The 16,938-nt window shown below is 51.0% G+C and overlaps 1 protein-coding gene across 1 annotated transcript in view; it reads right to left on the bottom strand.

Annotated features, from left to right (window-relative positions):
- Positions 1 to 6,343: 6,343 nt before the first annotated feature.
- Positions 6,344 to 16,938, bottom strand: part of VSTM2L (V-set and transmembrane domain containing 2 like) — a 39,000-nt gene continuing 28,405 nt past the window's right edge. Inside the window, exon 4 of the mRNA XM_086330881.1 lies at positions 6,344 to 7,742. Within this exon, the coding sequence (XP_086187007.1) occupies positions 7,470 to 7,742 (273 nt within the window). The 3' untranslated portion in view covers positions 6,344 to 7,469. The remainder of the gene's footprint in view (positions 7,743 to 16,938) is intronic.

Here is a 16,938-nt window from a genome sequence, read left to right on the forward strand (position 1 = left end):
GAACTCCTGCAAATCAATAGTATGACAACCAAGAAAAAAAAAATAGAAAAATGGGCAAGGATTATGAACTGTTCGTTCACAGAAAGGGAATACAAATGGTTCTTAAGCAAAAAGATGCTCAGTTTCACTCATAAGGAAAATGAAAATTTAAACCACCACGAGATCCTATTTTAGCCAACAGACTGATCAGGATCAAAATATTTGATAAAAGTGTTGGTGACATGGGGGGAATCAGGAAATAGGGCCTCTCTCTCACGTATACAGCTTGTGGGTGTGTAAGCTGGCCCAGCTTCTGCGGAGATCAATTTTGTAATATTTACCAAAATTAAAAATGCAGAAACTCTTTGAATCAGCAATTCTAACTTCTAAATATTTATCCTACAGATATATTTGCATATGGATGCACAGATTTATACTCTGGGAAATTCACAATAAACATTGTTTATGATAGCACAAGATTGAAAGCAACCTCAGTGTTCCATGCTAGGGGACTGACTACATAAATCATGGTTCATCCACATAATGGGCTATTCTACAGCCAATAAAAAACCCATGTGGAACCATCATGAAGGTAGATTGTTAGGTGGAAAAAGCAAGATTCAGACCTGTGTATATCACATTATATCATTCAAGTATTTTAACACACACACATGCACACAAATGTAACTGGAAGGAGAGTAAGAAATTCCTAATGGGGAGACTTCCTTGGTGGTTCAGTGGTTTAGAATCTGCCTTCCAAAGCAGGGGACTCGGGTTCAGTCCCTGATCAGAGAACTAAGATCCCACATGCCTAGGGGCAACTGAGCCCATGTGCTGAAACTAGAGAAGCCCGTGAATCGCAACAAAGAGCCCAAGCAATGAAAGATCCCACGTGCCACAACTGAGATCCCACTCAGTTAAATAAACAAATATTTTCCTTAAAAAGAGCTTCCCCATAATGGTAATTGTTTCCAGGAAGAATTGGGAAGTGGTGGATAAGTGGAAATAGAATGTAATTCTCTATAAATACTCTTGAACTTTTAACATTCATATCCTGTGCCCTTATTACTTATTCCAAAAAAAGTTTTTTTTAAGGTGGCTTGGGGGGAGCAATTTGATAGAATATCTGGTGCTAGCAATTTCATGTTTAAGGATTTCCCACACACTCTGAAATACCCTAAGAGTGCCACGCTGTTCGCAGAGCCATACTCGGGTGATCATTACCTGTAATAGTAAATCATTAGAAATAACTTAGATGCCCATCAGGAGGAGAGTGGTCAGGGTAACTGTGGTACATCCTCTGTTGAAATACTCTCCAGCGAGCAGCAAAAATGAGATAGGTCTGTATGTGGCATGCGGTTAAGTGAAACAAACACCCACCCTTATAAAAAAATGTATTATTTTTTTAAGTTATACATGTTTGTTTCTTTAAAGAATCACATAGCACATTACTTCTCCAACTATACTCCTCTGGCCACCTCCATCAGAATCCTGTTGGATGAGGACTTCCCCGGTGGTCCAGTGGTTAAGAATCTGCCTGCCAGCGCAGGGGACTCCAGTTTGATCCTTTGATCCCTGGTCCAGGAAGATCCCACATGCTGCAGGCCAGCTAAGCCCCTGCACCACTACTGAGCCTGTGCTCTGGAGCCCGTGAACCGCAACTACGGAAGCTTGTGCTCCATAAGAGAAGCCACGACGATGAGAAGCCCCTGTACCACCCCTGGAGAAAGCAGCACCCACCAACGAAGACCCAGCACAGCCAAAAATAAATAACCCCTCCAAAATTTCTGTTGGACATACTTATTCCTGGACTCCACTCTAGAGTTACTCAGCCCCAATCCTGGATGGTTCACAAGCTCCCGTGACTCAGATGGCCCTGGGTTTAGGTGATGTGTGGGCCCCAAGAGGGCAGGGCACCTCGCCCATTCTCAGGGTCCCTAACAGGGCTCATGAGTTCCTTCCTCCTCCCCCTGGACCAGGCCTCCAGCATCCCTGCCCCACGCTGGTCTTCACTGAACTGCTCGGATGATTCTGCGAGGTCCCTGGCTGTCTGCTTAGCTGATCTCACAGCCAGCACTTACTTGGGGCTCAGAGGGCAGTCAGTCCTGCCCTGTGCTGGGAGGGTCCAATCCCTGACTGAAACTCACTGAACTCTCTCTAATCCTTCTGAAATGGGGCATTCATGCCTCCCACTCTGAATCCTGGGGTGAAGGAGCAAGAACTGGGGTGGGGGTGCAGAGGCCTGATACTTTGCTGTCAGTTTCTCCCATTCCCACCCAGCAGGGAGCAGAAAGGGAAGTTCTGAAGTAGAGTTGACAGGGGAGCCCTGAGAGGGTCTGCCCCTGAGGGCAGCTGGGCAGGCAGGATGCGTGGGGACTGAGCCAGGATTCAGGGCCTCGGAGACCGAGGGAGCTGGGCCAGGGCTAGAGTCGCCCAGGAGCATGAGAACCACCGGGGGCACTAACCATCGAGGTGGGTGCCATGGGTCTGAAGGTCAAGAGGGGTCTGGAGTTCTGAGTTTACAACAAGCACCCGCCCCGGGCTACTCTTCTACTAGGGAGCAACTAACTTTGGGTTGCGAGGGGAAGTTTCTGAGCATTCAGGACAGGGCCTGGGGACCCCCTATAAGAACTTCTCTCTCCAGACTTCCCTAGTGGCCCAGTGGTTAAGAATACCCCTGCCAAAGCAGTCCCTGGTGCGGGAAGATTCCATAGGCCACCACAACTACTGAGTCCACGTGCCCTGGAGTTAGTGTTCCACAAGAGGAGCCACTGCAGTGAGCAGCGTATGCACTGCAACTAGAGAGTAGCCCCCACTCGCTGCAACTAGAGACAGCGCGTGAGCAGCAGCAAAGACCCAGCACGGCAGGGGAAAAAACAAAGAACTTCCCTCTCTCAGGGCTGCTGTTTCTCTGCTACCACCCCATCCCCCACCCGAGTACCGTAGGCTGCCACTCTCAGCTCTGCTCTGAGGTCAGCATGATTTGGCTGTGGCTTCTACATAAAAAATCACGGCAATATCAACAGAAGCCAGAATTTTCCAAGTGCCTCCCAAGTGTCTGTTGTGGGCACGTGGGTGCTTTGCTATCGTTAAGAGGATCCCATTTCCCTTACAATTCACCCCTGTAAAGTGAAAAGTAAGAAAGTGAAAGTCACTCAGTTGTGTCCAACTCTTTGCGACCCCATAGACTATACAGTCCAGGGAATTCTCCAGGCCAGAATACTGGAGTGGGTAGCCGTTCCCTTCTCTAGGAGATCTTCCCAACCCAGGGATCAAACCCAGGCCTCCCGCATTGCAGGTGGATTTTTCACTAGCTGAGTCACATAGGAAGCCCATACAAATTGTTATGATGATTTACATTGTATATGATTTTCTGTGCTGTGCTGTGCTTAGTCGCTCAGTTGTGTCCAACTCTTTGTGACCCCATGGCCTGTAGCCTGCCAGGCTCCTCTGTCCATGGGGATTCTCCAGGCAAGAATACTGGAGTGGGTTGCCATTCCCTCCTCCATGGGGTCTTCCCAACCCAGAGATCAAACCCAGGTCTCCTGCATTGCAGGCAGATTCTTTACCATCTGAGCCACGAAGGGTGATATTAAAATTTCATTTTTTTTATTTACAGAGGTGTGTGTCCATCACCCCAAATAATTCCATTGCCCCAAAAAAGAATCACATACCCAATCAGTCCCCACTCTCTTTTCACCCAGCCCAGGTGACCACCAGTCTGCTTTCTGTTTCTATAGACTTTTCTATTCTAGATATTACATAGAAATGGAATCCTACAATATGTAGCTCTTTGTGTCTGGCTTCTTTCACTTAGAGTAACGTTTTGATTATCACTTAGAATAATCCATGGTGTAACACATATCAGTACTTGGTTCTGTCTTATTGCCAAATCTCAGTAATATTCCACTGTCTGGATACACCACATTCTATTCATCTATTCATCAGTTGATGGGTATTAAGGTTGTTTCCACTTTGGGGCTATTATTTATGAATGAATAAATAATATGAGTGAGTATTCATGCACAGTTTTTGTGTGGACATATGTTTTCAGTTCTCTCGGGTACATACCTAGGTGTAGAATCTCTGGGTCATATGGTAACTCTATGTTTAACATTCTGAGAAACTTCCAGACTGTTTTCCCAAGGAGCTGCATCATTTTATCTTCCCACCAGCAGTGTATGAGGGTTCCAGTTTCTCCACAGCTTTGCCAATGTTTGTTATTCTGTCTTTTTTTATTAGGTGTTCTTATTTTTAGCTAATTAATTTTTGTGGCTATGCTGATCTTTTTTGAGGTGTACGGGCTCTTTGTTGCACCGTGTGGGCTTTCTCAAACTGCAGCACACAGGCTTCTCTGGTTGTGGCTCAGGCTTAGTCGCCCTGCACCATGTGGGATCTTAGTTCCCCCATCAGGGATCAAGCTTGCGTGCCTTGCATTGCAAAGCAAATTATTAACCACTAGACCACCAGGGAAGTCCTCTGTGTTTTTGATCCTTGCCATCTTAGCATATATCAAGTGGTACTTCATTATGATTTTCATATACATTTCCCTGGAAGTGTTCCCATTTTACAGAAAAGGAAACTGAGACTCAAAGAGGTGAAGAACCTTCCCCGGGGTCCTGAAACAGTCATGGGCAGAGGCAGGATTCTATCCCAGGCACTCTCTCTCCCCTGAGCTGTATTCCCAGAGGAGCAAGAAAACGGCCTCCCAGGAGGAGGGCACTCCCCTAAAGAGTGAGAGGGCTGTAGATGAGACACAGGCTCTTGGGAAGGTAAAAGGAGGTCCCGTGAAGCCTCAGGATTTCCTGTGGAAAAGTCCTCTCCTGGCGCAGTATAGGTGCTCAGGGCCCATGAGAATTGTTACCACGCTAGCACGAGCCTGTACCCCCTAGACCTTCCCAGAGGGACCTGGGCTTTTCAGGCCTGCCTTGCACTTGGGGATTTCTAGAAGGGACCATGTTCATTGACTGCTGGCCTGAAAGGACCATCGGTCACAGACCGTCCAGACCGGGGATCCTGTAACCAGTCCGAGCCCTGCTGGCTTCACAGCCTCATTGATACACATCCTCATCCAGCCAGCCATCCGCCAGCCTGCTCTTCTCTGAACTTCAGCTTCCTCATCTCAAAACTGAGGATACGTGCCTCCCTTTGGGGCTGCTGTGGCGGTCAGCACAGTGCCTGGGGCACACTTAGTGCTCAGCCAACGTCAGTCATCATTCCAGCAGCTCCCAGACCCTGCCCTTGAGGAAGCTCACTCAGTCTGGCTGGCAGGGGAGCTCGGGGACAGGCAGATGCCCCAAGCTCCGTGTGGGTGATGCCAATGGTTTCTGTAGGGGCACAAAGCGGGTGCCATCTGGGCATGCTGGCTACAAAGGCTTGACTGATACACCCCCAGGCAGATTCTCAGCAGGACTGAAGTGGGCAGGACTCTTGGCTGGGATGAGCAAAGGGGAGTCCAGAGCCCAGGGCATGATGGAAGGAACAGTCAAGCTTGGCAAAACAGATTTCAATAGCTTAGCCTCTCTGAGCCCATTTCCTCAACTGTAATATGGGGGTGTTGATACCTGGGGAGAAAATGAGACCCCTAAAGGGATGCCTAAACCTCCCAACTGAGCAGTCCACGTGCTCACATGCAGGGCCATTAATTACAGTGCACCCAGATGGGACCACAGATTCTTGTCAACAGTATTAATGGATGCATAAATTGATAAGTTGTAGGATAGTCGAACGGTAATAAAAATGGACACATTACAGACACATGAAATAATCTAGGTGAATCTCACAAACATAGCAGTGTATGAAAGAACAGATAGGGTATAATTCCATGCGTATAAAGTTCTAAAAATGTAGACAAAACTCAACTATATTATTTAAGATGATATACATATAGGTAGTAACACTGTAAAAAAAAAAAAAAAAAAGAACACTGAGAATGGGATTACCTTAAAAATTAGGGTGGTGGTTCCCTCTGGGAGAGAAGAGGGGGTAATCTGGAAGACACATGGGCAAGGCAGGGGGTTCTTTTCTGGGGTTGCCTGGTGAGCTGGTAACTCACCCTTACTTCATTTATAAGTTATTTATTCACAAAACAGTATAAACATGTTTTTTGTTCGCTTCTGTATGGGTAATGATCTCAAAATCAGAATCATTCGAGCGCCTGGTAATTGGATTGGCGCTGGACGAGAGCTGGTTTTCTTTCTCCTTGAGCCCCCACTGGAGTTCGTTCTGTGCTTGGGGGGCCGAGAGCAGGCGTGAGAAGGGACTGAGTGAGGCGCGGTGTGGGCTGGCCTCCCCCCGCCCCATCTCCCCCTCCCTGGCCGCACTGTTCCCAGAGGTGAATGCCCCAGAAAGACTCTGCCCAGGGTTTTTTTTTTTTTTTAAATCGCTTTATTCAGGTTGGCTGGTAGTCACGGACTGGATCATGTGTACAGGGTAACCCACACCCCCCCAGGCAAAGCCTAGGCCTCTCCCACATCCCCCGCCTCCATCGCTGAGGGGCGGCCAGAGGTTCCAGCCAGTTCTGAGGGGGTGTGGGGCTCAGTAGAAATATTTACAAATCACCAAGGGGGTGGGTGCCCCCCTGCTCAGGAATTGTGAAAGGATTTGGTATGGGGGGGCCCTTGGCTCCCAACAGCGCCAGGCCCTTGAGGGGGGGTTCGGCATGGGTCCTGGGAGGGGGCTGGGATGGTAGGAGCTGGCAGAGGGGGCTCCTGCAGAGCCTCGAAGACCCTCCAAAGGGTCCCGCTGGTGCAAGACTCTGCCTGGGGCCAAGGGGTCAGAAGGGAAAGGCCCTCCTTCTGACCTGCCATGTGAAGGGGCAGATCCAGGGTCCCCCGCCTCCCTGGTGGGTGGGACAAGGGGCTGGTTCTTAGTGGGAGGAGACTGAACATGACTGGAGGCGGTGGGAGCAGTCTCCCTGTCCTCCCAGGGCCCCTGTGAGCCACTTGGCCAAGGGGTCACGGCTCTCCTGGGGGGCTCTGTGCCTCACTCCTTCACCAGAGGCCCTGGTTCTGCTCAGAAGATTCAAGTCCACATTTGGGAGAGGTCACCGTTCCACGCCCCCGGGGTCCAAGCAGGGGATGGGAGGAAGGAGGGAGAATAAGGCTGGGAGGCCCCCGGCTTGGGACGGGATGGGAGACAAGCAAGCAAAGCGAAACACTGGACTCAACCGAAGCTGGTGACAGACGGGGGCGGCTCGGTCCCGGCCTGGTGCCCCAGCCCAGCGTTCCGGGGCGGCTGTCCCCTGGGTGCCCCGGGCCACCTTCTCCGAGCCAGGTCGTGGCGGGGGTCTGAAGGGGGAGGGTTGGGCGGGGCTTACATGCTGAGCTGAGGGGTGGTGGGCGCAGGGCCGAGGAGGGGGCCACGGGCCGTCTCGGGGAGGGGGAGGAGCTGGACCCGGGCAGCCCCGTCCCCGGCGGTCCAGCGGCTCCTCGCACACTCGATACAGCCAGAGGGGCGCAGGGCAGGCCGGCGGCGAGCTGGGCATCAGTCTAGACGCTGCAGGCCTCCTCGTCCACCGAGCGCTTCCGCAGCTCCTTGCCGGGCTTGGGGGGCGGCGGGGCGGGCGCGGCAGGTGGGGCCTCGGGCAGGTGCAGGACGGAGTTCTCCCCCGGCTGCACCCGCAGGTAGGCCTTGACCTTGTGGTGCCGGGCCTTGCCGTCGCTGAAGTCGATGACACGGCACTCGTAGGTGCCTTCGTCCGTGGGCTTCACGCGCGACAGGCGCAACTTGTGGGAGATGTTGCTGCCCACTACCTTGACCACCTGGGGGCGACACAGAGACAGTAACCTTGGCCACTGGAATCCAGGGCCCGCTCCGCGGGTGGGGCCCCAGGGACACTCCCATCAAGGCTTGTGGAATTCAACAGCAGAAAAGCAAAGCAACTTAAGTGTCCATCAACAGATCACATGAACAGGTGCTGGTCAGTTCATTCAGTGGAATATTGCATAGCAGTGAAAAACCATAAGCTAGAACTAGCCGTATTAGAGCTCAGGGATACATGGGGTGAAAAGATCTCATTGCAAAACTCTTGCCCTATGATGTCATTTCTGCAAAGAAAGGCACGAAAACACTCTACACTGGTTTTGGTGACTTGTGTGCAGGCAAGTTTGAAAACAGACACCAGGGAACACAGTGTGGCCTCAAAGCTATGGTTGTTTCTGAAGCAGAGCCCAGGGAAGGGCTGGGGTAGACTGCAAAGTGAATTCTTAGCCTTATTTGTCAAAATAAAATAAAGGCTGATCACAAATATATTAGGATGCTAATAATAGCTCACTCCAGTGGAGGTGGGGTGCAGGAGGAGCAAGACTGTGATATTTGTCTTCATATTTTGGCTTTTTGCTCATTTACTTATTGGATGGGGTTTTTAAATTTTTACTTAAAATTGAAATATAGTTTATATACAATAAGGCACACACAGCTTAATGAAATTTCACATGTATGCTGGGTGTGACCACCATCCAGAGCAAGGCATGGGACGTTTACAGCCTTCTGGAGTGCAGCCTAGTGGCCCCTCCTTGTCAATTCTCACCCCCTTAGGTTACCTAGTACTCTGATTTTTATCACCCTAGACTAGTTTCCCCTGTTCTTGAACTCATTTGTATGTGTCTTCTTTCACACAACATACTATCAGTGAGATTCCTTCATGTTGCCTGGCTCAATTTGTTCCTTTTTATTGCAGTGTAGTATTTCATCACATGGATATACCGCAATCTGTTTATCCAGCCATCTGTTGATGGACATGTGGGTAGCTTTCAGACTAGAGCTCTTCTTAATAAATCTGCCACAACTATAAAGCTGCTGTGAATTTTTTCAATGAAGAGGGAAAAGGCAGTTGGACAGTCATATGAGATACATCACTGGGGAAGCTAGATGAGGACAGGGGACTCTGTGATCTCTTTGTAACTTTCTCTGAGTCTGCAATTCAAAATAAAAAGCTGAAATAAAAGCGAAGTTTGGCCTATAAATTGGGGGTGTTGTAAAAGGGGGCTTCCATCGTTCTTGTCCCCTTCTTCCTTAGAGCCAAAAGAAGCCCCTCCTACAGCCCCCACTCAATCTAGACAGAACAGGGGAAAACAGTCCCTAATAGCCAGCTGCGACCCCCTGCTCAGTGATGTCATTACCAGCTGGCACTGCAGGCTTGCCAGGGCCAGGATGGAGCTGAGTGAGCTTCAGACTGGTGGCCTCAGTCCGGAGCCCAACTGGTCCTTCTCTCCTGGGGGGGTGGTGATGAGGACAGATACCCAGTCTGCCTGTTCTTGCCACAACCCATATTCTGTAGGAGGACACCCTTGCTGATCACCCTTGCAGTGAGGAGGCCAGGGTGAGAAAGAGGATGGTATCTGAGGTGATGTGTTCACCATGCAGCTGGGCCCTCACACACGTGACTTCTAATCATCCTATTAATTGGCTCTGGCTTCTCTGGTTCCTTCCTCCTGGATTCCAGGCTCTTTCTGACCTCACAGCCTTTGCTGGTCTCTCTGCCAGGATGCTGTCTCCCATCACCTCCTTGACTCCCATTCATTCTCACACATCACCTCCTCCAAGAAGCCCTCCATCACATCCTCCTGTCTATTTCTTTCCTAACACTCATCACAACTGGAGAACCAAATATTTGTCTGTTTACTTGATTTTTGTTTTTCTGACTAAACTATAAACTCCACAAGGGCAGGAATGATATCTATCTTTTCCATCTCAGTGACCACTCCAGAGCCTGGTACCCTGTAAATAATAATAATGAAAAAAGAAAATGTATAAGTGTTTAAATGGACTTACTCTAGTCCCTCCTTTCTCCAAATGAAGTGGTACCCAGATATCATGCTTGTTAATTTTGGGTCACATATATATGATCATACCCACTTTACAGATGGTGAAGCTAAGCCTCTGAAAGATGTGGCTTTCCCATGGGCATCAAGTCAGTGAACCCAGGTTGCCTTTGCACACTCTAACCCTTCAAAGGTGTGATGGGCCCACAGAGGGTCACCCAGAGGTAGCAGGGCCACAGGGCACGTCCCAGGCTCCGGAAGGGAAGACAGCACTGGGCAGCTGCTAGGAGCCTGGCTCACCCTCTCTTATTCTGACCTTCCTGGCTGGTCATCATCCCCCACAAAGCAAGAGTACATGGGTTTATGGCACAGCAGGAGGCAGGAGGTGGGACAGAGGCAGAACTGCCCACCTTCCCTGTAGAGCAAGCAGTGAGAGACTCTTCCAGTTGGCCCCCTGGGTGTGGGACACCCCCTCCTCCAAGGTACTGGGGCAGGGCCCAGCTGGAGGCCATCAGCCCTGCTGGTTCCATCACCTCTGACCAAGGACACAGAGAGGTCCTGGGGCCCTGCCACGCTCTCAGGCGAGTTAGGAGATGCCATTGCAAATGCGCAGCGGGGAGTGAATTACCTCAACATCTGTTTCCCTCACGGATATTAATTATCCTTCATTTGTCAACCCTACAAGGCGCTAATGGAGTAATAATGTGAAGCGCTGGGAGGAGCGCTGGGGAGGGAGCACCATGCATGGCCCATCCCTCTGCCTGCACTTTCCCTTCCCTGGACCGGAAGCCCTGGTCACTGGCTCCCTCCTACCCCATCACCCCTGTGTGTGACCTCCCCGACCCAGGGAGGAGAAGGGAGACAAGGAGAACAGCAAACAGTGCTGGGAGGCTGGATCTGACACTGACCTGTCCCGAGCACCCTGGCCTCAGTTTTCTTGGGCTGGATTCATCCTTTCATTCGACAAGACCATGAGCGAGACCCACTCCAAGCCAGGCGCTGGGGGATACAGCTGCGAGCCAGCCAGACCCCTGCAACTCCCACCTAGGCTCCAGATCTAAGGGAGAACCCAGACCTTACATCCGTAACCAAGCACCCAGGGGAGCCGGCTTACACCAGAACGACGGGAGAGGACACACATCAGTCCTGGGGATCTACATCTGTAAGCACCACCCAGAGAAAGCAAATAATAAAAACAGTAACAACAGTTAACAGCAGAGCTGGTAGCTAATATTTATGGAGCGCTTGATCCCTGGGAGATGATGTGCTAGAGTCTACACTTTATTTAAATCCCATAATAAATAACCCCAAGATGTAGGCATTACTGGGATACCAAGATATAGGCACATTGGGATACCCATTGTAAGGGTCAGGAAACAGGGCTCAGAGAGGTAAGGTGACTTGCCCAAGGCCACCTAGCTGGTGACAAGAACCAGGTCCTAATCATATCCCTGGGGATTCTCCCAGGACCAGTAAACAAGTCTGTCTTTCCACCCGCCCTCCCTTGTCTTTCCCTAGGCCTCCAGCCTTCCATGTCTTCGGGCAGCCTGGCCCCTTCCTCAGAAGCATCTCTTACGTGAGAGAGCCATCATCTTACCCAGGCTTCATGGGGATGGTGGAGCAGCCTGTTGGATTTCAACATTCACAGACTGGGCAGAAAAATCCTGCAGCCCAGCCCCCCAGCATGGGGCTGTGAGGCAGAGAGACCCCCACGTGGAGGCCTGGCTGTAAATCATAATCGCCTCGGCCTCGGCCACGGGCATCGACAGGCCTTAGCAGTGCAATTAAGCACCTAATTATGCTGAAAGAGACAAGGTGGCCAGTCCACGCCATGACCAAGCTCAGCCTCCTTCTTGCCTGCCCACGGCCCAGGCCTCGCTGGACACGGCAGGAGCCCACAGACCATCAGGTGGGTGGGCTGGGATCCTTCTCCCGAGCTGTACCAGGAAAAGTGGATGATGGCAAATTAATCCATGGTGCCAGACCTTTCCTCCATGTGTCCTCAGCCTAAGAGTGACTTGGTAACCCTGAGAAGGTGCCGGGTGGGGAGCAGAGGGTCAGGAGGTCCTTTCCCCAGGCCGGGCTCTGAGCTCTGCCACTCCTGAGCTTTCATCAGGAACACCCAGGCAATTCACCAGTGCCCAGCTGGTAAAGAATCCGCCTGCAATGCAGGAGACCTGGGTTCGATCCCTGGGTTGGAAAGATCCCCTGGAGAAGGGAATGACTACTCATTCCAGTATTCTGGCCTGGAGAATTCCATGGACTGTATAGTCCATGGGGTCTCAAAGAGTCAGACACGACGGAGCAACTTTCACTTTCACTTTGGCAAGGCCAGACACCAACTCAGAGTCTCCCCAAATCTGGGCCCCAGAAGGCCTCACCCATTGCAGCCAGACCCTCCCAAGTCATGACCCCCATATCTCCCTTCACACGGGCACAATCTGTCTCTGAATCCCACTGATCTTCCTGCTAAACAACACTGGTCCTTCCTTTCTCTCCGGAACCCAATCCCCACACACTGGCCAGGGCAATATCCCAGCCTCCCCCAGGGTCTCTCCAAAGTGCTTTGCTGCTAAGTCATGTCACTTGTGTCCGACTCTGTGCAACCCCATAGATGGCAGCCCACCAGGCTGCCCTGTCCCTGGGATTCTCCAGACAAGAACACTGAAGTGGGTTGCCATTTCCTTCTCCAGTGCATGAAAGTGAAAAGTGAAAGTGAAGTAGCTCAGTCATGTCCGACTCAGCGACCCCATGGACTGAAGCCTACCAGGCTCCTCCATCCATGGGATTTTCCAGGCAAGAATACTGGAGTGGGCTGCCATTGCCTTCTTTGGCTCCTTCCAATCCATCCCCCTAAGACAGTCAGACATATCTTTCCAAAATGGCTCCAACTTAGAACCCTTCCTGTGGTGGCTCCCCATAGTGGCTGCTGGGGGAATCCTCTCCTTTCCCTCACCCACCAACCTCCAGCAGTTCCTCCAGCACACACACACACACACACACACACACACTCAGAGAAGTTCCCTCTACTCCAAGTCAACCCCCCTACACTCCAGTGCTCACTTCAAAGAACACCTCCTCCAGGAAGCCCTCCAGACCCCTCAGACTAGGTCAGGTCCTCTGTGACTGGCTGCACTCCTTCTTATTTTGATAGTCACAGCTGTAATTTTACTTTTTATCATGTGTGATGGTTGAGTTATCATCCATTTGCCACACCGGCTGGGAGTACCCTGAGAGTGGGGACTGGGTGTGTGTGACCATGGCCTTCACAGAGTAATCTTTGGGGCCTCAGCCAAAGGCCAGCTGCTCTGTGCCTATTTCAAGGGATTCCCAAGATGCATGGAGTGATTTCGACTCCACATGAATCTTGCTTCCCTTTCAGACTGCAGAATTCCATGCCCTTTGTATACCGTGGATCACTGCAAGAATTTTCAAGGAAATATAGAAATGTCTTGTACAGAAAATAAAGTCATAGTACACCATGACCCACTGCTTGGCCTGTTAATCCTTCATGAAGAATGCAGAGCTCGTGTGCTGCTCTCGTCCCCAGCCCCCACTCCCTGCATCAGAAACCATGCAGTATTCATGCATGTATTACATGTATGGGGTGGGCAGGCAAGGCAGGCAGGGGCTTGATCTGACAAATACTGCTGCCTCCTTTTAACCATTTATGCAGATTTGGGGGCCCGGGGTTGGGAGGTGCTGTTTGCTTTCCACAGTTTTTCAAAAATCCAATTAGGTCCCAACAGTTAAAAATCAGGGGCTTCCCTTTGCATTACAGGGGACACTGGTTCGATCTCTGGTCCGGGAAGATCCTACATGCTGTGGGGGCTGCAGCGTGCTTTCTGAGGCCTCTTTGGCTGCCGCTTGGCTTGTAGGGCTTGGCTGGAGAGGAGGCAGGGCTTAGGCTAGCAGGGCAGGAGCACAAGGCCACATGTATACTGGGACCCAGGCTGCCCATGGCTGTTTTGGACTGAAACAGGTTACATGAATCTACAGCACAAACAACTGCAGTTAGACCAAAGAAGGGACTAACAGTAACAAAGGCAGGTGAGCCTCCTGGGAAAGAGGATGCATGTGGAGAATTTCACCTTATTTTCAAATTCAGCAGTTGTGGGCCATCTCTACTTACAAAATTGTTAGTTAAGGGGAAATTAATTCCAAAACACAGCACTTCAGTGAACTCAAAAGAAAGACTTCCAGAACTTGAAAATGGACACAGGCAGAATTTATCTGAGCCCCAGGAATGAGGTCCTGATGAGGGAATCCTCAGCATATACAAGCTCCCAAGCGAGATAATTTTTAAGGCCAGGGGATCCTTCCCCAGGCCTCAAGTTAAATGAGATAAATCACATTGTAAAGTACTCATCATGGTTCCTGACATATGGCAAGCACTCAATAAATGTTAGCTGCCTTGTTATTATTGTTATCAATGCTATTATTACAGGTGCCTGTAATTTAAACGATCTCCTTATGAGATTCTGAGCTCTTTTCATTCCCTCTCCCGTTTTCTGCAAAGCTGGGCCTCCTTTCCCTGCTCCACACCCCTCCACCCCCAATTCTGGGAATAGGAATCATGTGATTTGAAAATTCATATAAAGTTTCCACTCTAGTAACCACTGTCATTTACACGGCCGAATCCAGAGGACTTTACAGTTTCCATAGCGCTGTTCATATATTTGTTAGACAGCAGTGAGCGGGGGAAGAGAGGCCCAGGGAGGGGCAAAGCTGGACGAGGACTCGAGTGGCCCTGGGACATTTGGCGCTGGCCCCACGTGTCCTCCCTGCCCTACCCCTGCATTCAGCGCTGCCGCATCTCAACCTCCCCAGGGCCACCATGGTGAACCCAAGGGGTTACCGCACCCACGATGGAGCCCTGCCTCCACCAAACCCCCGGAGACTCATTTTACTTCCTACTCTGAACCTGGGGCCCCCAAGGTGCTGACGCTGCCCAGCCAGAAGACTGAGCTGTTTGTCTTCCACAGTTTTTCAAAAATCAAATTAGGCCCCAAGAGTTAAAAAATCAGGGACTTCCCTGGTGGTTCAGTGGTTAAGAATCCACCTTGCAATGCAGGGGACTCGGGTTCAGTCCCTGATCCGGGAAGATCCCATATGTCTCAGAGCAAGTAAGTCTGTGTGCCACAACTGCTGAGCAGAGCGCATTCTCTGCACCAAGAGAAGCCACCACAATGAGAAGCAAGTAGGGAGTAGCCCCGCTCACCGCAACTAAAGAAAGCCCGCATGCAGCAACGAAGACCTAGCACAGCCAAAAATAAAATAAATTTTTTAAAAAATTGGGAGATACTTCCTGGAATTTCGGAGTTTTAGGTGACATGGGACTCTGGGGCCAGCACTCCTGCATGGCTCATCTGGCTCCTGCAGGCACAAGGCCTTCGTTCCCAGGCCCCACCTTCCCACATGACCCCTGTACACATACACGCACAGGCACGATGAGTATGGTGTTGGCATGTCCGTGTATCAAAATCTGTGTCTGGCTTTGTGCTGCCATTGGCCTGGGTGTGTGTTTGTGTGTGTGTGGCAGTCACTTGGTAAATATTTATTGGGCGCTGACTACCTGCCAGGCACGGTGCCAGGCTCCAGAAATCAGGCAGGCGCAGTCCCAGCCACACTGTCTTCAGGGAAGACAGGCCTGAAATGTCTTCAGGCAAAAGACAGACAAAAAAAGACAGACAAAAATGTAGCCAGCAAGGAGAAGGAAGGGGCGCCGGCTGAGTCCCAGGGTCCAGGGAGGCTTGATGAGCTGAGTTCTGAAGGAAGAGAAAGGAACTGTTTTCTAGGCCAAGGGACTGGCCTGTGTAAATGTCAGAAGGTAGGAAGGAATGCGAGGCTGGGAGGCAGCCAGGGTTGGGAGGGACAGGGGAACCAGGTCCAACAGATGAGATGGCCCAGAGGGTGAGCAGAGTGAGCTGCACAGAATCTTGAAGGCCATGGAGAAATCTGAGCCTTCTCTCGGGCTGCAGGAACCTAGGGTGTGCTGCTGCTCACAGATGTCCGCTAACTGTGCGTCCATGTACTTAAGAACTATCACAGGAAAGATGCTCTCTGCACATGGAAATGGGTCTGTGTTTGTCTGGGAATCTCCTAACCAGAGCCCCAGCTGGTGCAGGAATCGCCAGGGATTGGGGTGGGGGTGGGCATTGCACGATCATGCTGAGTACATTTATTTTATTTAACTAATTAGCATCTTTGCATGCCCCTCACGTGGGGCCCAGCAGCCTTGAATTCTAATCCTCTAAGTCAATTAGATTATTTTCTCCTTTGCGTTAGATGCTTCTTAAACCCCAAGCAAAATCATCAGTGAGAGAGTTGCCATGAACAGGGTATATTAATGTACACAGAGGTCTCCACCTGGCCAGGCTTAACTGATGGGTGTTTGGACAAGAAACAAGATGTTACACATGGGCGTGCCATTGGCAGAGGATGAGGGTAAGGGGCCAGGGTCGGTGGGCCAGCAGCCGCCCTGAGCCAGAAATGATTTACATTTTCCCAGCTCAGAAAGGGCCTGAGGGTAGATAGCACAAATGATGCTTTGAAGGCCTTTCTTCTGTCATCTGCCCATCTCCTGTCTGAGCCTCCGTGGGAGCCTCCCTCCCAGCCTCCCGGCCTCTGTTCTGCCACCTCCAGGGCCTGGCATGACACCTCACGCCTCCTGGTGCCCACTCTTTACACTGTGAATTCTGCTGTAGGTGATCCTCTGTGTCTAAGTGGCCTTGGGGCCCTGAGCTCCCCAACAAGTCCTTGATGGGCTTGGGAAGGAGCAGCAGAAAAGAGTGAATCTGGAGGTCACTCCCACCAACATGCATCCATACCCCTGTGGGCACCTGCATCTTCTGGGCATGTGTCCAGTTGACTCCCAGCCTCCTGCCAGGCTGATTGCATGCCCCATGCACAAACCCAACCTGGTCCCATGGCCACACGTATCACCAGGTCAGTCCCTTCTCCTCAGCCTCTTCCAGACTCTGCTTGGGGCGCCCTTCTCTATAAAAACTGGCACTCCCTGAGTCCCCTGGGTGCCCTACCTCATGGGGCTCCAGTGTAGCCTGGAGACAAAAGCTCAATGTGGCTCAGCCAAGTCATGACCTCCAGCAAGGCTTTGACCCCTCTAAGCCTCAGCTGCCCCATCTGTAAAATGGGCAAAAGCTTGCCCTTTCCTCGAGAGATGGAGCAATGATAA

This window comes from Bos grunniens, chromosome 13 (genome assembly GCF_055505025.1).
Source record: "Bos grunniens cultivar Pamir isolate PY7600 chromosome 13, Bosgru_T2T1.0, whole genome shotgun sequence".
Classification (NCBI taxonomy): Eukaryota; Metazoa; Chordata; class Mammalia; order Artiodactyla; family Bovidae; genus Bos; species Bos grunniens.